Source organism: Grampus griseus, assembly GCF_964374135.1.
Source record: "Grampus griseus genome assembly, chromosome: 21".
Classification (NCBI taxonomy): Eukaryota; Metazoa; Chordata; class Mammalia; order Artiodactyla; family Delphinidae; genus Grampus; species Grampus griseus.
Window position 1 is genome coordinate 19,109,801 of NC_139015.1, and position 17,169 is coordinate 19,126,969.

The 17,169-nt window shown below is 38.3% G+C and overlaps 1 protein-coding gene across 3 annotated transcripts in view; it reads left to right on the top strand.

The window, feature by feature from the left end:
• Positions 1 to 2,612: 2,612 nt before the first annotated feature.
• The window catches only part of SGCZ (sarcoglycan zeta), a gene marked incomplete at both ends in the record, with an annotated part of 903,085 nt that continues 888,528 nt past the window's right edge, over positions 2,613 to 17,169 (top strand). For all 3 annotated transcript variants that reach the window (XM_082680528.1, XM_082680530.1, XM_082680529.1), the window contains one exon: positions 2,613 to 2,651. In XM_082680528.1, coding sequence (XP_082536654.1) covers positions 2,613 to 2,651 — 39 coding nt within the window. The remainder of the gene's footprint in view (positions 2,652 to 17,169) is intronic.

Below are 17,169 nucleotides of genomic sequence, written 5' to 3' on the forward strand. Positions count from 1 at the left end.
ACATACATTTTACATAAGTTCATTTATTCTCCATCTGCAGCCTTATTATTTTTCATCATGTATTATATAAAATAATTATACAAAGTGAACATTTAAAATTTATTTTGAGAACTTGAAATTCAGCTCCACTAATTATGGACTGTTGGCTACTTGATGCTAGCCTTGAAAGCTGTAGGTACAAGTCAAAATTTGAAGGAAAGCTAGCTTTGATAAGTTTAAGGAATAGACTAGGTGAAAACTGAAGAACTCTGCATGCTTGATTATAAAGCTGAGCTACAGACTGGGAGGGGAAGAAGTGGTCTTTGCATGTTGAGGAGTGAGGGAGTCATGGAGGTTTTTCCACAGTAATGAAATAACTGTAAAAGATTTATCTGTTCCAGACATATTTGTGGACTTATATTGTGCCAAATTCTTGGGATATATTGGCGAATAAGAAAGGTATAGAATTTGCCCTCCAGAGCTTATAGTCAGTCTGCTAGAGGAGACAGACAAAAAGATAACAGATGCGCACATGGAATAATGGGAAAGCAAGTAACTGCCACAAAGAGATGACAGAGGAGGGGAAGGTCTGAGGGATCCACCTGAGGAAAATCCTCTCTGAAGAGATGGCTTTAGTTTCATGAAGCATGAGGGTTAAACATGCAAAGAGCAGAGGGAGAGAGAGCAGTGGTCCTGACTGAGGGACAAGAGCTGGTGTTAAAGAGCCAGTGGCAGAAAAAAACGGCAGGTGGGCGGGGTAGACCAGGGCTGGAGCTGAGTGAGGGAAGAGGGCGAAAATAAAGTCAGAGAGGCTGGCCGGGAGACAGGAGCCTAGACACATCGAGTGCCCATGTAAATCCAAAACAAAAAAAATTCTTTTTAGAAACACAGGTAATTATTTATTCAGTTATTTTCTGAATCTGAAAACATTTTTAAGTCTCACCAGTTTATGTGACATAATAAAATAAGAGGAGACTGTTTAAATCCCTTCAAATTCCAGCTTTCATAAGTGAAATAAGTCAGAGAAAGACAAATACTGTATCATAACCAATTATATGTGGAATCTAAAAAGAACAACAAACTAGTGACTGTGACATAAAAGAAACAGACTCACAGATATAGAGAACACACATTTATCTGTTCCAGTGGTTTACACAGTGAGGAAAAGGAAGGGGGGAGGGGCAATATAGGGGTAGGGGACTTAAGAGGTACAAAATACTATGTATTAAATAAGCTACAAGGATATATTGTACAACACGGAATATAGCTGATATCTTATAATAACTGTAAGTGGAATATAACCTTTAAAAATTATGAATCACTCTGTTATACACCTATAACACATAATATTGTACAACTATACTTCAATGAAAAATATTTTTAAAAAGTCAAGCTTGTTTTACACTAAGACCTTCAAATGAAGAAAATGAGACCTTTCCCCACATCTACACCCTACAAGTTAAGCATACTCACCTGTCAGGATCTATTTAAAAAATAATTTTTCTGATAAAAGATTGCTTTCTCCTAAGCATCAGCACAGGACATTTCCTCTGTTTTGTCACTTTCTTTCAAAGTCTTACGTTTAAAAAAAAAAGTCGCTGACACTGAAAGCTGCAGTGATGTAAAGCAAAGACGTGTATGATGCACTCATGCGTTTCTCCCAGATCTATGGGAACAAGATGAGGCAACATGCGAGATGAATTAAAAGGCTCGTCGCCTAGTGGATTCTGGGCAGAGGACAGTCTTTAAGACCCAGCAGCATAGTATTTGTCTGGAGAGGAGTTGTTGCTTTTTGACAGATGAGAGAAATCCCCTTAGTGCTGGCTGTGGGAAGAGAGAAGTGAAGTCAGTCCCCTGGTGGTGAAGTCCAGTAAAACAGCGAAGCAGGAGGAAAATTTTTCTCTTCCTCTCTGGCTTTTCTCTCTCTCTCTCTCTCTTTTTTCTCCTCTGTAGGAGCCACCTCCTATTCTCTCAACTCTTTTAGCATAACCTTCAAAGGAGAACGTTCCCTTCAGACTTGATCATCTTGTTTTCCCCACTGAGAGAATACCTCGTAGCTGCAAGACATTTTTTAAGTCTATGCAGGACTTCGGGGATTTGGTTATCCTGCCACGGAAATTGATCATTGCTGAAGCTTGGGACTCAGTGTGCTAAATTAGCTACCAGAGTAAGCCTGACCGAGGAAGGCTTTTATCATATACTCTTCTGTTCAGTTTGAACACATTTGCTTGAAATTTGCCGCATGATGCTGTCCAGGGAAGCAGCTTTTTTTCTTGGGATGCAGCAATTCGCTGGTTTCTAAGCTTATTGCAGAAGAAGAAAAAATCTTAGAGTGGATTTTCCCCCGCCCCCCTTCGCGCCCCCCGCTTGATTCCACTGAGCTGTGTTGCACCGCGGTAAAGATCACCTGTCACTAAATCTTTGAGGAAGTAAAACAAAGTGAATTATAATTATTATTTATTTATTTTTATTATTTTTAACCGGCGGAGGCGGCGTGATCACGGAGAATGAGACTGAGAGATGCTGCCAGGGCTTGGAGGAGGATAAAGCTGAGTTTAGGCTGGAAACTAAAAGACTGATTGTTTTTTGGTACAACTTGCCCGGTTCCTCTTCACTTCCTTTAGTTTCGCTTCATGGACAGATCAACAAACCTGGACATTGAGGAACTCAAGGTACGTGATGTTCGGGGCTGGCGTCGTTCCTTCCTTCCTGGCCCTCGCCTGCTCTCTTGCTCTCCTGTCTGTCTTTTTTCTCTGCCTCTTCCTTGCGCTGCTGGAATAGTTAGTGGCCCCGTGGGACGGCGAGTGGGCATTTGGGGTGAAGTGTACCCGGGCGCCCCTCCTAGGGCCGAGGACGAGCATGGAGGGCGGCTTTCTGGAGTTCGGCGTGCACTCTCGGGCCAGGTACCCTCCCCGCCCCCAACGCCTGCTCCTGCTCCTCCCGGCCACAGCCATCCTGTCCTCCCCTCGTCAGTTACAGCAGCACTTTGGGTACCAGACCCGGCGCCGCGTGCCCGTTAACCTCGCCCGGGAAACGGAGGCGGCGGGCGGCACAGTCCCTGCCCGCTGTCGCCTGGTTGCCCAGCAAAGTTGCCCGAGCTGCGCGGCCACTTTGCCTCCTCTTCCCGCTCCGAGCTGCTTGTCCCCTGGCCCGACACGGGGCCAGCCTCTTTCCGCTCAGAAATTCTCAGTACAGAGGCGTCTGCAGCGACGGCTCGTTATCATTCCGGCTCTTCATGAGACCCCTTTCTCCCGCGAGCACTGACACGGTCTCAGCCACAGTTGCATGGCCCTGGGCGCGAACTCGTGTGCAGTGGGGGGACCCGCTGCAATCGAAGGGACTGGAGAGGTTCCCCCGCTGGCCCGGGGGACGCGAGCACAGCGAACGTGCCTGCCCTGAGCACCCAGCGCAGAGCGGGCCTGGGGGAGTGGGGAGGGGCTAGGGAGGCGGGAGTGGATCTGGGCTGAAAGGAGTGGGGCGGGAAGCGGTACCCAGGGAGATTCTGTGCATCCTTCCCACTGTCGGAGAAAGAGCTGTCCTGACCCGCGCGGAACCCACTCTGCCCCCACCGCTCCGCTGGGTCCTCTCAAGGCACCCTCTCCCTCCCGGGTCCCCGGCTCCACAGAGAGGGGTTGGCTGGCAGGCGCGTTCAGGCTGACAGTATACCCCTCTGTCTGTGGGCACGGCTTTAAGAAAGCGATGAGCACCGCTGCAGTGCCCATTAAAATTTTTTTTAAAAAAAATCAGCAAACCACAAAATCATTTAAATGTCCCGCTCACTGTAAATGAGAAAACAGGAAAGGGGGCAGTGCTTGGGAGCATCCTTTCTTTTTATTCTTCCCTCTTCTTTACCCGCAGGCATTTTCTACCCTCTACTCCATTGCTTCAGGGGATTATTTGACACTAGAGATCAGTTCAGATGGACTCTGTTCAGGTGAGGACTTTCAGACGCATCCTCACCAACTGGGGAAACTTCGCTAGCAGAGGTTTTCCCAGAAATGTCAGGAAAATGGGTTTGCCCAGTAAGAGGAAAGAGCTGGAGAAAAATCTCCTGTAGAGGGCAAAAGCCTCTCGTCTGCAGCCTGCTCTCTGCCCTGGCCACAGCGCATGAGCTTGCCCACCCAGGAGCCCGGTTCTCCTGGAACGTGCACCCCAAATCTCCTGGTGCTCTAAATTGCATATTAGGGAAAGGAGGCACAGAGAGAGAATTGGCCCTACCACCCATTGTAGTTGAAGGTGGGGTGGAGGAAGATAATTAGAAGAACTAAGACACCCCTTCATTTAAGACTCGGGGTTTGTTGGAAAAAGCAAATAGGGAGGAGACATATTTGTTGCCCTAGTTAAAGTTGGGGAACAATAAGTTTCTGTGTTACGGCCAAGGTCACCATCCGTAGACCTTGGCCTGGAAAAGAGGTCTCCTATTACCCGTATACTAAGGTAGGACGCAATGCCTTTGTGTTTGAAAGGATCTCTTGCTGCCTTTTCCCAAGCATCCCAGTCTCTTGGGAGCGAGGTACATGAACAACATTTGTGATGTACATTTCGTGCAGAAGCAGAGTATCCAGATTATTTTTTTTTTGTTAAAAATAGAATATGGTACAGAGACAAGCTTTTGCTCATGGGAAATGGAAGGGAAAAATGATTTGGGGTGATCACTTTCCCTGATATTCCATTAGTTTCCTACCAGCTTATCCCCCTCTGAACCCTGGCATCACTAAATTTTTTAAATCAGTGAAAGAGCAAACCCACGGTGGAAACTTCTGTCAGTTTAGTAGAAGATCCCAGCTTGCATTCACTCAGGGCTTCTCACAGCCAGAATGTGCTAGACTCAGTAGAAACTGTAAGAGCCTGTGTGTAAGGGAACATTTGGGCAATGACCTACGGGGAAGAAATGAAGGAATGTCAGAGGCAAAGATGTGTTGAGGGTGCTGAAAAATTATGTGAGGGCCACGATGCTGTGGAAAGTCAAAACTGGCAAGAGAGGAAAGGTAGTCAAACCTTACTAGAAAACATTGAGATCCTCCAGTTTGAGAAATAAAATTGGTGTTGTCATGTTTTTGACTACACTCCTGGAACAAGGAGGCTTTAAAACACTTACACTCTGGCATATATACACTTTGCAGAGATGGGTGCACTACATGTGGAAAAACTTGTCTGGATTTCCTCTTATCAGCAGAATCCATTGGCTTGGGTTTTCTAGACCATCCCAGTTGAAGTTATTTTCTGGTGGCTTCTTGCTGAAGAGTCCCTCATGTGGAGAGAGGGGAGAAAAAAGCTGGGGATACTTATTTTTGACATTGTTTGCTTTTTGGCTTTTCTGCCTGTGATCCAAGGATGCTCCAAGGATGCTCACTTTGAGACAGATTTGCATAAGTACTTTAGTTTCTGAGATGCTTTAAATACATGAAAAGGAAAACAGTGTTCACTGGGATTTGATGGATAAATAAATGTACATAATACTATAAGAATTCCATTTAGCTTAGTTTTAGGTCATTAAAGGAAGATTCTGCTAATTCTTCATCTATGTGCCAGACTATTTTCTCTTTATGAGATTTTTAACAGAGAGTATATGTATTTTTTTGCTATGCTGCATGTGTGGATATGGATTTTTAAAACTGCTGTTTAGTAAATAGTATTACTTTTTGCAAGTTTTTAAACTGAAGGTAAGCTTCAATAATTAAGTGTTAAGCTATTGCTGTCATTATCATAAGACTAAATTTAATCTGCATATTAAAAGATTTACTGGTGGGAAACTAACATATACTTATTTGTATAAAACTTGCAAATGAAGACATGCATGTTTCATCTCTTCTGCACACACGTGCCTGATGAAACAGATCAGTGTCGAAGGGAGCGAGTTCTCATTCAAAGAATTCTGGTCTTTCTTTTCCCTTTGATCTCTATCTGTTTCTTTCTCCAATAAATGTATAACTTTACTCTGGATTTTGCCCTGGTGTTTGTTTTCAAGAAGAAACAACATCAAACAACTCAGCATATGGGTGACTGCTTTGGAAATGTGAGTGCTAATGAATATTGATATTAAGGAAAGTACCCTCTGTCCTGGAATATCTCTGAGTTACAGAGTACTCTTAGTAGTTGATATTTAAAAGAATAACTTTAGCTTTTATTTTAGCCCCGGGGTTGCCCTCTTTTAAACTACATATCTTAGGCACTGGAACACAGAATGCCACTAATTTGTAGAGCTGGCACTTATACATTTGCTTTTTGTAGTGTTTATTTGTAAGAGATATTAGGCTGAGTAAATGGTATGTTTAAGTAACACATATGTCTTTGGCGATTCTTTTACTTAGCTTTTGAAATATGTTTTAATTCACTTGTATTTAGCAATCAAGAAATTAAGCTTTCAGATGCTAAGTGTATATTTGTGGATAACTGTAATTTGCTTTGAGATCAAAAACATAAAACACATCAGGAATATAGTACAATTTTTGCAGTATTATACCAGCTGTTATTTATTTATTTGTCAGGACTGTTCCCACTAAAGGAAATGGGATGATTAGCTAGAAGTTAAAAGTTAAAATGGAATTTTTCCATTACGTGTAAAACATAAACAGTATGCTTCTGGAATATTTTCTTAATTATCAATTAAGGTACAAAATTATAAACTATATAGTTGTAAACTATATAGTTAATCCTGAGGTGCATGAGACAACTTTTCAATAAATATAATTGTACTTGTTTGAGTTAATTAAATATAGTTCAGTCACTGTTGTTTAATTTCATCTCTTTCATTTAAATAAAATTCCATTTACCAAGAGCTTGAAACTTGCAAGGTGAAAGCTTCCCTGAATAATACAACTGGGTCATTAAGAAAGTACACGGTGAGAAATGCTAATCTAGCTAAAGAATGCATAGGCGTTTAAACAAGTGGTTGATTGAAAAATGCTGGGGTCTAAAACCAAGTCTCATAGGGCATTCTTCTACAATTTCAATCAAGTAAGAGAGCTGGCACTTAGAAGAATTCTAAAAATGTTTTTTTTTTTTTTTTTGCTTCATCAATAAACCACTCAGCCCAGGAAAGTCGGCTTACTGCAGTGTAGGAGGCTTTGTGATGCGTGTAAGTAGGTGGTATTTTTTTGTTAGTCATTCCATAGTGAAAAATAGTACTCTCCAACAAACATCATAATTTTAGCAACCTGCCTTATATATTCATTTCTTGGCTTAGAATAAGGAAACATAATTGTGAGTACTGAATTATTTGACCTCTTTCACATCTAAATGAATGATAACTTTTGTCCATCCAGGTCAAGTTCCAATTCTCTTTTGATAACAGGGACCAGTCACAAAGATGGAGAAACAGTTAACCTTGATTTCTTTGTGTGCAGAGTGTAGACTTGTTTCACTGAAGTTAAAGTAAACTTCAAGTAGCCCTAGGGAAACATTCATTCTTTTATATGACTAGGAGGGATGAGGGAACATTTTTGATATAAGTGGAAAGAGAATTAAGAAAAATACCTTTGAGGGAAGTTGTGCAAATGATAATTTTAGACATATCAGTGGGCCACTGTCATCACCAAGTGTATATTTCAATCTCTGTACTGGCTATTATAGTTTTGCTGATCTCCAGACTTTACCAATTGAAAATACATCAAATTTTGAAGGCCCAGTAAAAAAGAATATTTTAGGATTTATGAACTCAAAATCATAGTTACACAAGATGGCTTCATGCTGTAAGACAATAAATCAACATGCGTCTTTGGGGTCTTGCCTTTTATATAATATTTAGTGAGGTGTTTCTTGTACTGTATTGGAATTTCAGCTAAAATACGATTTAGCAGAGCTTACAACTTTAAGTTCTTAAGGAAAATGACCATGTACTTTTGTTCAAATCTCTGTGAAGTGTTTGAGTATATGCATTTAAATAGGTAACTGTATAAATGAATAAATGTTTTGTGTCAAAATACAAGTTTTTAATTGTTTAGAATTGTGCTTGATTTGTGACAAAATTCTTAGCTTCTAAATCTCTATGTGACTAAAAGTGAGCTACCTCATTTTATACAAGTACAGATTTTAACATACTAACATCTAAGTTTTTATTTTACTCTAAGTCTTTTCTTTTTCTTGGCAAATGTTTAGAAGCATGAGGTAATCTTATATCCTCAGTGAAACTTTTTAGAGACTTCTAGGCCAACCACAGAATGAACAAACTTAAGGATTACCATCCCTCCAAGAGAATTACAGAGACTCCCATCCTAAAAATTAAAAACTGTGCTAGTGTCTTGAGAGTTTTTTTGATACTCCTAAATTATATTTTCGTAGATTGACTGAAAAATGCTGTAAGCCCTTATCCGATCTTAGAACATTTATACTGCTTTGTTGGAATTAAATAGGTTATCTAGAGTGGTCTATGCCAAGTTGAGATCAGAAATCTTTTTGAAAAAAAGGATTTCATTATATAGCCAGAAGAGCTTTAATTGCCATGGCAATGCCCATCAGTGAAACAGGAGCTGAAGCTTCAGCCTTAGATATTAATTGAAACAATCACCCCACACCAAAATGGAGTTCAGTGGCATTTGGAAGTCAGAAACACCCCAACGTACTAAATCTCTCACTCCAAATCTAACAGCTTGTAACCTTTAAGGGGATTGATTGGTATGGTGGGAAGGGCACAGATCTTGTTGAAGGAGTACTTAGAAGACCTTGTTTAAACCCTGGCTTTGCCATCAACCAGAGGTGGCCCCTTGGGTGTATCATACGTTTCTCAGGTGATGGTGGTATTGCAAGGTAGGAATTGGATTTGGTTCCTGGGTTTTGTTGTAATCATTTTTAGCCACAGCTAAAGAACCTGTTCAAACAGAATTTTCTAAACAAGTGCAATATCTAATACCAATAAAAGGGGAGCAGTTCTGGCGGGGGCAGGAGAGGTTGGGGGCTCTGTCTAACCCACTTCCCCTTTGCCCCTGCACTTGACCCCAGGACATTGCCTAGAACTGTAAGACTGAGGAACACAAAGTAAAAACCTCAGGACCAGTTGATCTCTATCTTCCAAGTTTGAGAGTCTAGGGCTCTGAATACTTTTTTGAGAATGACATTTTGGTGCCCTCCTGGGAGAAAATCATTTTCAAATTGATAAATAAAGTTAATATGGCTCTTTTTATTCCCCAAATATAGCCTCATTTGAACATCATAGTAAATTTGTCTGTTGAATATTATATTCTTATTTAAGGGTACCAAAATGGAGACTCAGAAAAATCAAGTAAAATGCCTAAGATCACAGGGTGAATAAAAAATGGAATAAGAACTCAAATCTATGCTCTCTATATCCAAATACTATGCTCTTATATGTAGGCTAGAATTCCAGGATGTTTGTAGAACTTCTTATGGTAGATATTTTTCACTGAATTTCTCTAATATTCTTGTTTCAAAGAAAAGTGACAGTATTTGAGCCATACTCATAGTATTTATTCTTGTTACAGAAGAAGTGTTATTTCTTTTTCTTTTTTTTTTTTTTAACTAATGTTCTCATTCCTAATCAGTTACTTTGGGTCAAATTACTGTTGGTTGATGGTTGTGGATAAAACCTAAGAGAAAGTGATAGATAAATCATGAATTTAGGCCACTGAGGAACAGTTTCATAACCTTGTACCAGTCTTTTAAAATAGACCCTCTATATTTTGTCTAGCTCCACGAGTCTTCCTCATTCTCTTGCCTCTTGAATCACTGCAAATAATTTTGATTTTGTTAGGGCCATAAATTGGATTTAACCTGTAACATGGCTTTGGCATTTCAGCTTGTTGTATGTTTAGTATCAGTCTTGAAATTGAAAAAACAATAGACCTAAATGATTATACTTACACTATTATTATGTATGTAGCTTTTATGATAGCCCCAAAACCTGGAAATAAATACCAGATGATTTAATCCATAATAAAACTAAAGTTCTCACTGGCAATCTTTGAGACTTAATATACCAACAATCACAAATGAAGATATACAGATAACTGAACATTATTTTGGAGGGACATTTCTTTTATATTCTTAAGGGGATCAATATTGAATAACACCATTTTTGAAGAACACTTTTCAAAGCCTTTGCAAGTCTCAACATTTAAGGGTCTAACTAGATGGTATGATTGTATGATAACACATATTTTCTGCCTAAGAACCATCATTTTCTCTAATTTCTTCCCTTTCATTGTCAGAGCTAGATTTGGGCATCCTTCTAGAGAACACAGTTGTGACTGGTTGTGACATAATGAAGAGTACACAACCAAGTTGATTTGAGCTTTGGCTTCTGGGTGGGAGATCAGGTTGACTTAAAATCTTAGTGCATCACACAAGCACACCTGCTTTGTCAGTGCCTCGGCTGAATTATTAATGGCTGTAAAGCACGAACATTCTGGGTTACTCCTAAATAATTAGAAATACAACCTTAAATCCAAGAGAGGCAAGAGCCTACCATCATCTTCTTTGCTGGAGGCATGTAATGCTTCAATATTAACCCACACATTATCATTATCTTACTTCTTTTCATACTGGTTTTTAGACGTCTGTCTTTGTTTAGAATGGCTAGAAAAAAACATATTATCTACCTGAATAAAAGAGCCTTTGATTCTTTCTTGGGTAGAAACAACCAATTCAGCTGCCATGAGCAAGAGTGTTTTTGTGAAACATGATTTAATAAATCAATGTAATGAATGGGAAAATACTGTTATCACTGCAATTCCACAAGTTTCTACCTACTCAGAGTATTTGAGGGTTTTTAAAATCCAAGTCAGAAGGAGAAGCTAACTAATCCAAGTAAGAAATTGCTTATCTAAGACTTACTGAATTACATTCTGGGTTTCCACATCCCTCTCAATGTGAGACTCATGAGAGAGAAATACTATCTAGTCTGAGTACCAGAATTAGTTACGCTTTTAAGTAACCGGTTGGTATTCAATCTTAATCTTTTTCATCATAAAACTGATTGTGTTTTCTACTTTGCCTTAGTTGCTAAAAAGCTCAGAGGCAAGTTTGTGACCCAGCTCTAACAAGTATACTTGTGTCTTAACCTAATTCCTAGCCTCATAATACGTTTTTCTCCCACTATTCTTAAATACTTTCATAAAGAATTAGTGGCCATAAATTTGTTTATACTTAGAGATTATTAAGACCTTTTGCAGAGACTCAGTTATTTTCATAATGTTTCAGTGGACATACCTCAGTATTTCTCATCTCTTCTGAGCAGCTTATACCTCTGTAGGCATTTACTTCCATTTGTCAGGGGCTACAAAGTTTTAAGTTTGAATGCACGCTATGTATATCCAGTTATGCTGTGTGCATGATTTCCATTGCACATAATAGCTGCATTACTTGTGAACCTGCTTGCCACAAAGTGAAACTCACTGTACACCCCAAGACTGCTATTTAGCACTTATGGTATCGAAACTTCTACTTGTTCTAAGACATTCTGTTTTAAATCATTATTATTAGTTCTTAATGTTCTCAAATTTGGCCTTTGTGTAGAATGATCATCTACATTTCTAAATCTCTGCCTTTCTAATGCTTATGACTTTTGTCTCGTGTGGTGACATTATTTTAAGAAAAGTTAGAATAAATGAGCCCATCTGAATCAGCATATTGTTTAACTCTTTTTCAGATTCACTTTGTAAAAATCAATGTTTTAATCAGTTGAATTGCTCTAGGCAGCAGAGGCAGCTGGACTTTGAGGTATTTTATCTCATCAAGTTTCTTAAAGTTCACGCTTGTGTCATGGTTCAAAGAGCAAGCAGTTCCACGAATACTGTTGTGTCTTAATCATAAAGGTCCTCATTATTAAAGCATTCTTGGGAGACATTTTAAGCATTTAGTAATTATGTATGTGAAATATACAGCTGGATTAGTTAAACACATTTTCGGCAGGTGGCGAGTACAAGTGAGGATCTTTCATTTGCGTCTGAGCCCAATTACTATACAAAACCTTATTTCATTTTAGAAATACTGCTGTGTTGCTACATATATGTTTATTTCACTTAGTTCCTAAATCAAGAGGAGCTCTTTGCACATAATAAATAAAAACACAACTGACTTTAAAGCGTTTAGCATTGACAACTAGTCATTTTTTTTCAATACCTGTTTCATATGTATACACACCTGAAGGGAATTTCGGCAACCTTTGGAAAAATATGATTCAAGAATGCCAAAAATGTAACGTTATATGCAATGATATTCTATCTCAAAAGATTAAGTAATTAATGCTATACTTTAACTTGGTTTCATAGACTTACATAATTGTCAAAATTATCTGTGATCATGCTCAGTGTATAATTTTTTGTCTTCTTTGCCTCATTTTCTGATGTTTAGTGAGATGCCCTACCCACCTTACCTTAAACTCAGTGCTCATTCAAAGTTGTAGAACTGTACGTTAAGTGTATTCCAACATGCACAGTGCGATCAAAAATCCAAAGATTGAGATCTTGTTTTTTCCACTTCTTGTTTTACGATGAATAGTATTGGAGTATGGATGAATGAAGATGACAAGAAGAAACATCAACTAAAATTTGGGAAAGTTATCAGCAGTTTAAAGCTTAATTGAAAAAGACAGAATGACTCCAAGTAAACAGAATAAACATGATGCTCCTCCCCCAAAAACATTTGACTTAACTGGTAATTCTCTCTTTCTCTTTGGTTTAAATAATCCAGTGTCTAAATTATTACATTACAAAACCTGTGATTCACTATGGTGTTAGTAGACGTGACTCTTATAGATCTTTGATATATGCATTACCCAATTCTTAGCAAGAATTTGTCTTTTTTATATTTTCAATGGGAATGCAATATATGAACTCTTCCAATTTGATCTTTCACTCTCAAAATCTTTACTTTTTACCCTAAGCTCCAAAGTTCCTATTGCCTGGGATTTTGTCCATGGTATTTTTCAGGTCCCTCTTTATACATACTTTCTAAGTGGTCTTATCTACTCATAGCTTCTATTTTTACTTGCAAGGCGATGATACGCAATAATACACATCCACCTTACACCTTTGGTGGCCCAAAGACCATATGCATCTCCTCCTCCCTAGTCTTCAACAATCTACTCTAGAAATCCCTTTCTGGATATTTCACACTCACCTCAGTCTAACAAAACTTCTCCTCTGTTCGCTTAGTGTTTCACCGTTCACTTAAGCACCCCCGCTGGTGCTCTTGGGATCCTTTTCTTCTGATCCCGTTGACTCATCCCACTCATCTAATTGATCCACAAGTCCATCATACCACAGAGCCAGAGTTCTCCCCTTTTACGCTTTTTGTTAAAACCCTAGATCAAATTCTCATCTTCTTTATTCTGAATTTTTGTTGAATGTTCTCTTATTCTGGCAATTATGCTGGTCTTATTGCAGTGACTTCTAATGCGATGTTGCAGTTGTGGCCCTAGTGTTAGGGGTATAGTTGGAATCACTGTTAAGGGATTTATACATTCTCTTTCTTATTCTTAGTAAGTCATCTCAGAGTAAGGTGGGAAAGAATGGAAATGGGCGCACCAAGGCTGGGCCTGATGCTGAATAGAAAGGGATTTAGAGGTTTCTAGAAACGCAAAAAGGTACCCTCAAAAATGAAGAAAAGATGGTTTCTGGAAGCTAGACCTGATAGCAGCCACTGATTAACTATGACTAAAATGTTCAGGTTGGGAGAAGGGAGCCACAGATCATTTGTAGATAATTGTGATTCATTTTATAGTTTCTTTTTTTGTCTTGATGAAATCTTTGCATTACACTGTCCCAGAACCATGAATTATGTTTGACAATTTCCTTAGCTGATTTTCTGTATTTTTGACATTTTGATCAGATCTCTTATAGTCAAACATGTTTATATGCCTCTGGGAATTTGACAGCTCGGTCTCTGAGAGGTGGCCCAAGGACCATATGCTAACAGAGTAAGCCACCTAACCAGACAGGGAGGCATAGAAAAAAATATGAAGAAATCTCAATAAATATAGGTCAAGGTGTTTGTATTCTGAAATGCACATCACAGCTAATGAAACTGGTTTGTTATTGACCTGTAAATCTCAGCTGTTGGTTAGATGGCTTCACAGTTATTTTATTTTTATATCCTTAGTCTTTCAGTAAAAGCTACTTAGTCATCACAGCTGTGTTCTATGGGACTTATAATATGAGCTAATAAGAGTGAGGTAACCTAGATATGCATATTTCAAAGTAGGAATGGGGAACCAATATCTCACTGAAGATGGCTGGTGATAACGATGGCTAGTGAGGGATCTCCTAAGAAAACGTAATTTATAAGAATGGGGAAGTCCAGGAAGCAAGATCTGTTCATAGTTCTTCAAAGGGAGATTATTCCTTATTAAGGGACCAGCCAGGTTCTTGACACTTTCTAACTGATCTTCCTTTGTCCAGCCTATTCGACAAGCAATCCTCATTCCACAATTCAGATTTCCCATTTAGGATAAGATAATAATATTTGGTCCCTCACCTGCTTAAAAGTCTTTGTCGACTCCCTGTTGCTTATTTTATAGTCCATACTCCTCAACATGATACAACGTGATATAGAGATTGCTCTATGACCACTCTCTTACCTACCTTCCAACACACACACACACACACACACACATTCTACAATAATGTCACCGAATAACTCACTTCTCCTTGATCATGCCAGCTCCGTTTCCTCTTTTATAATATTTTATATTCACTTGCCTAGACTACATCTCTGCTTCTTTGCTGAAAGAACTTCTGCTTGTTGACTGGTACCTAGATCCAGGAAGAGATGGTTGTTTCTTTCTTTGTGTTTCTGCACACTTGTATATTTAACTCCACTCTACATTCTTAACTAAATTCTGTGTGGTAGAAAAAATGGTTGGTATGATAACCAGTCTTTTTAGGCTTGGTGAAAATTGCTTAACTGCCAGTAGAAGTTCAATATTTATAAATGTTCTCAGTTTCCTTGAAAAGAACGTGTATCTTTTCATTTGTTGGAGGCCAAATCCTATTAGATTAAGTTTATTATTTACATAGTTTTCACCTTCCCTAATCTTTCTATTTTGTTTGTTTAAGCTGTAATTATGAAAGAGATAGGTTAAAATTTCCTGTTATGATGGCATTCTTGCAGATCTCTTAGCTTTTGCCTTATATATTTGAGACTATGTTATCAGATATGTATAAATTTAAATTGTTATATTTCTCTGGTGAGTTGAGACCATTATCATTATGTAATGACCTCTTTATTTCTGGTAATTTTATTTTTTCCTGATTTTAATATACATAGATCGCCTTTAACTAAAGCACTGTACTATTACACATCTTTATTTTGGTTAGTGTTTCTGATGTGTATTGCTTTCATCCTTTTTTCAGCCTCTTTGTTGTAAGTGTAAAATGAAGGTGCTAAAATAAATAATTGCAAAGAATCTTTTCTAGTTTTGTGATAGGTAACTGCTGCTGAAAGCTAATACATTAAATCATTTCTGAGCATTAATATCTTAGTGCAAACTTACTTATCAGATTTGCTAGCCGAGCAGGACTCTGGGGGCATTTTTTCATAGGATAGGATATTTTCCATGACAGAAAAGGAAGAAATTCCTCCCAGGTATTCCGTATCATATCATAACGTCTCATTTTCTCTTAGTGACAGTTTCACATTCCAAAGTAAGTTGTAAAAAATATTTTTGTTTATTTTTTTTCTTGCTATAAAGTATATGTTCCGTGAAGTCAGTGATCTTGTTTGATCACTTCATTCCCAGTATTTAGATGGATGCCTGGCATAGAGTAAGCGCTTAGAAGTTTTATTAAATGAATGAAGGAGTGAATAATTGAATGAATGAAGAGGCCTGGTATGAGGTCCTACGTAATCAGAGAACAGAACAAATACCTTGTAAGTGTAGAGAAAGGAATAGGGAAGGGAAAAGTGGAATGCTGGAAGTGGGTAATGCTAGTTGGGGAAAGTGACCTAATTTATGAAATCATTTATGATTATTCCTGTGCCAGACCTGTAACATTACAGGAAAAATCTATAATAGGCTGTCTGTCCGCATCGCTGGGATGGCCTGCCCTTCTAATTTCTTGAGTCTAGCTACTTTACTATAGCTAATTGGGGCATGGCGATACATCTGACCCAAGTGGGACCAATTAAATTCCTTCTCCATGGTATATGGATGAAATAACTTGATTTCAACCCTATTGGATCCAATATTCACTTTTAATGGTGAATAATTTTTATAAAGCCTCCTTTAAAATTATCTCATAAAATACTTTGATAATATAACTTACTTGCAAATAATTTTTACAAAGCCCCCTTTAGAATTCTCTTATAACTGCTTCCACAGTATAATCTACTTGCACATAATTTTGAAAATACCATGCCCTAATTGCAATATACAAGAGAAATAAAAGGAAATAAGAGGAAAGCATTATCTGATGAGGTTCTGTGTATTTCAAAATGTAAATGCTAGGACACAGTGAATGCAAAAGCTACAATTTAAGATCGACAGAGATGTGTATGCCACTCAAATTCCAAGAGTGTTTTTTCCTGATGATATTTTTTTGAAGTTTTGAGGACCTCTTGGTAAATTCTGAACAAAATAAAAGACAGCAGTTCTTTCCATTTATATAGATGTTGTATTCCTGGACAGCTCATTAATTGTGTAAAAATTTACTAACTTTTATTTTAAAAATGTGTACAACGGACTAGGATTCAAGCCCCAGTTTGTACACAACTGTTCCACACATTGCTGGGATTTTAGTCTTCTCCCCCCCAACCCCCAGCCCAATCACCGTGACAACCAAAAATGTCTCAATACATTTTAAATATTCATTCTAGGGGGCAGTATATCCCCTGTTGGAATTTATTGGATTAGCTGATGATAAAGTGGACCTTTTTTTTTTTGAGTTTGGAGCAGAGAAAGGTTTATTGCAAGGCATGTTGCTAGAATTTTAAATGGCTGGAAAATAAACTTTCAGTCAACTAAGTGCAGTGCACAGCTGTGGACTCTGCTGCTGAAAAAGAATGAAACCCAACAGAGAGGAAAGAATTCCATTCTTTCTAGAGTCCTGTTATATTCCCCTGAAAATAAATTTTGCTTTTTACTCCTCTTCTATCTCCCCTTTCTCATACACATACTAGCTTATTTTGACTTCTCTCACTTGGGATTAAAATAATCTGTTTTAATACTATCCCTCTCTTCTTAAATCCAGAGGAACTCTGGGGTTTTTCATATTGACTTCTACTTCTTAAAGCAAA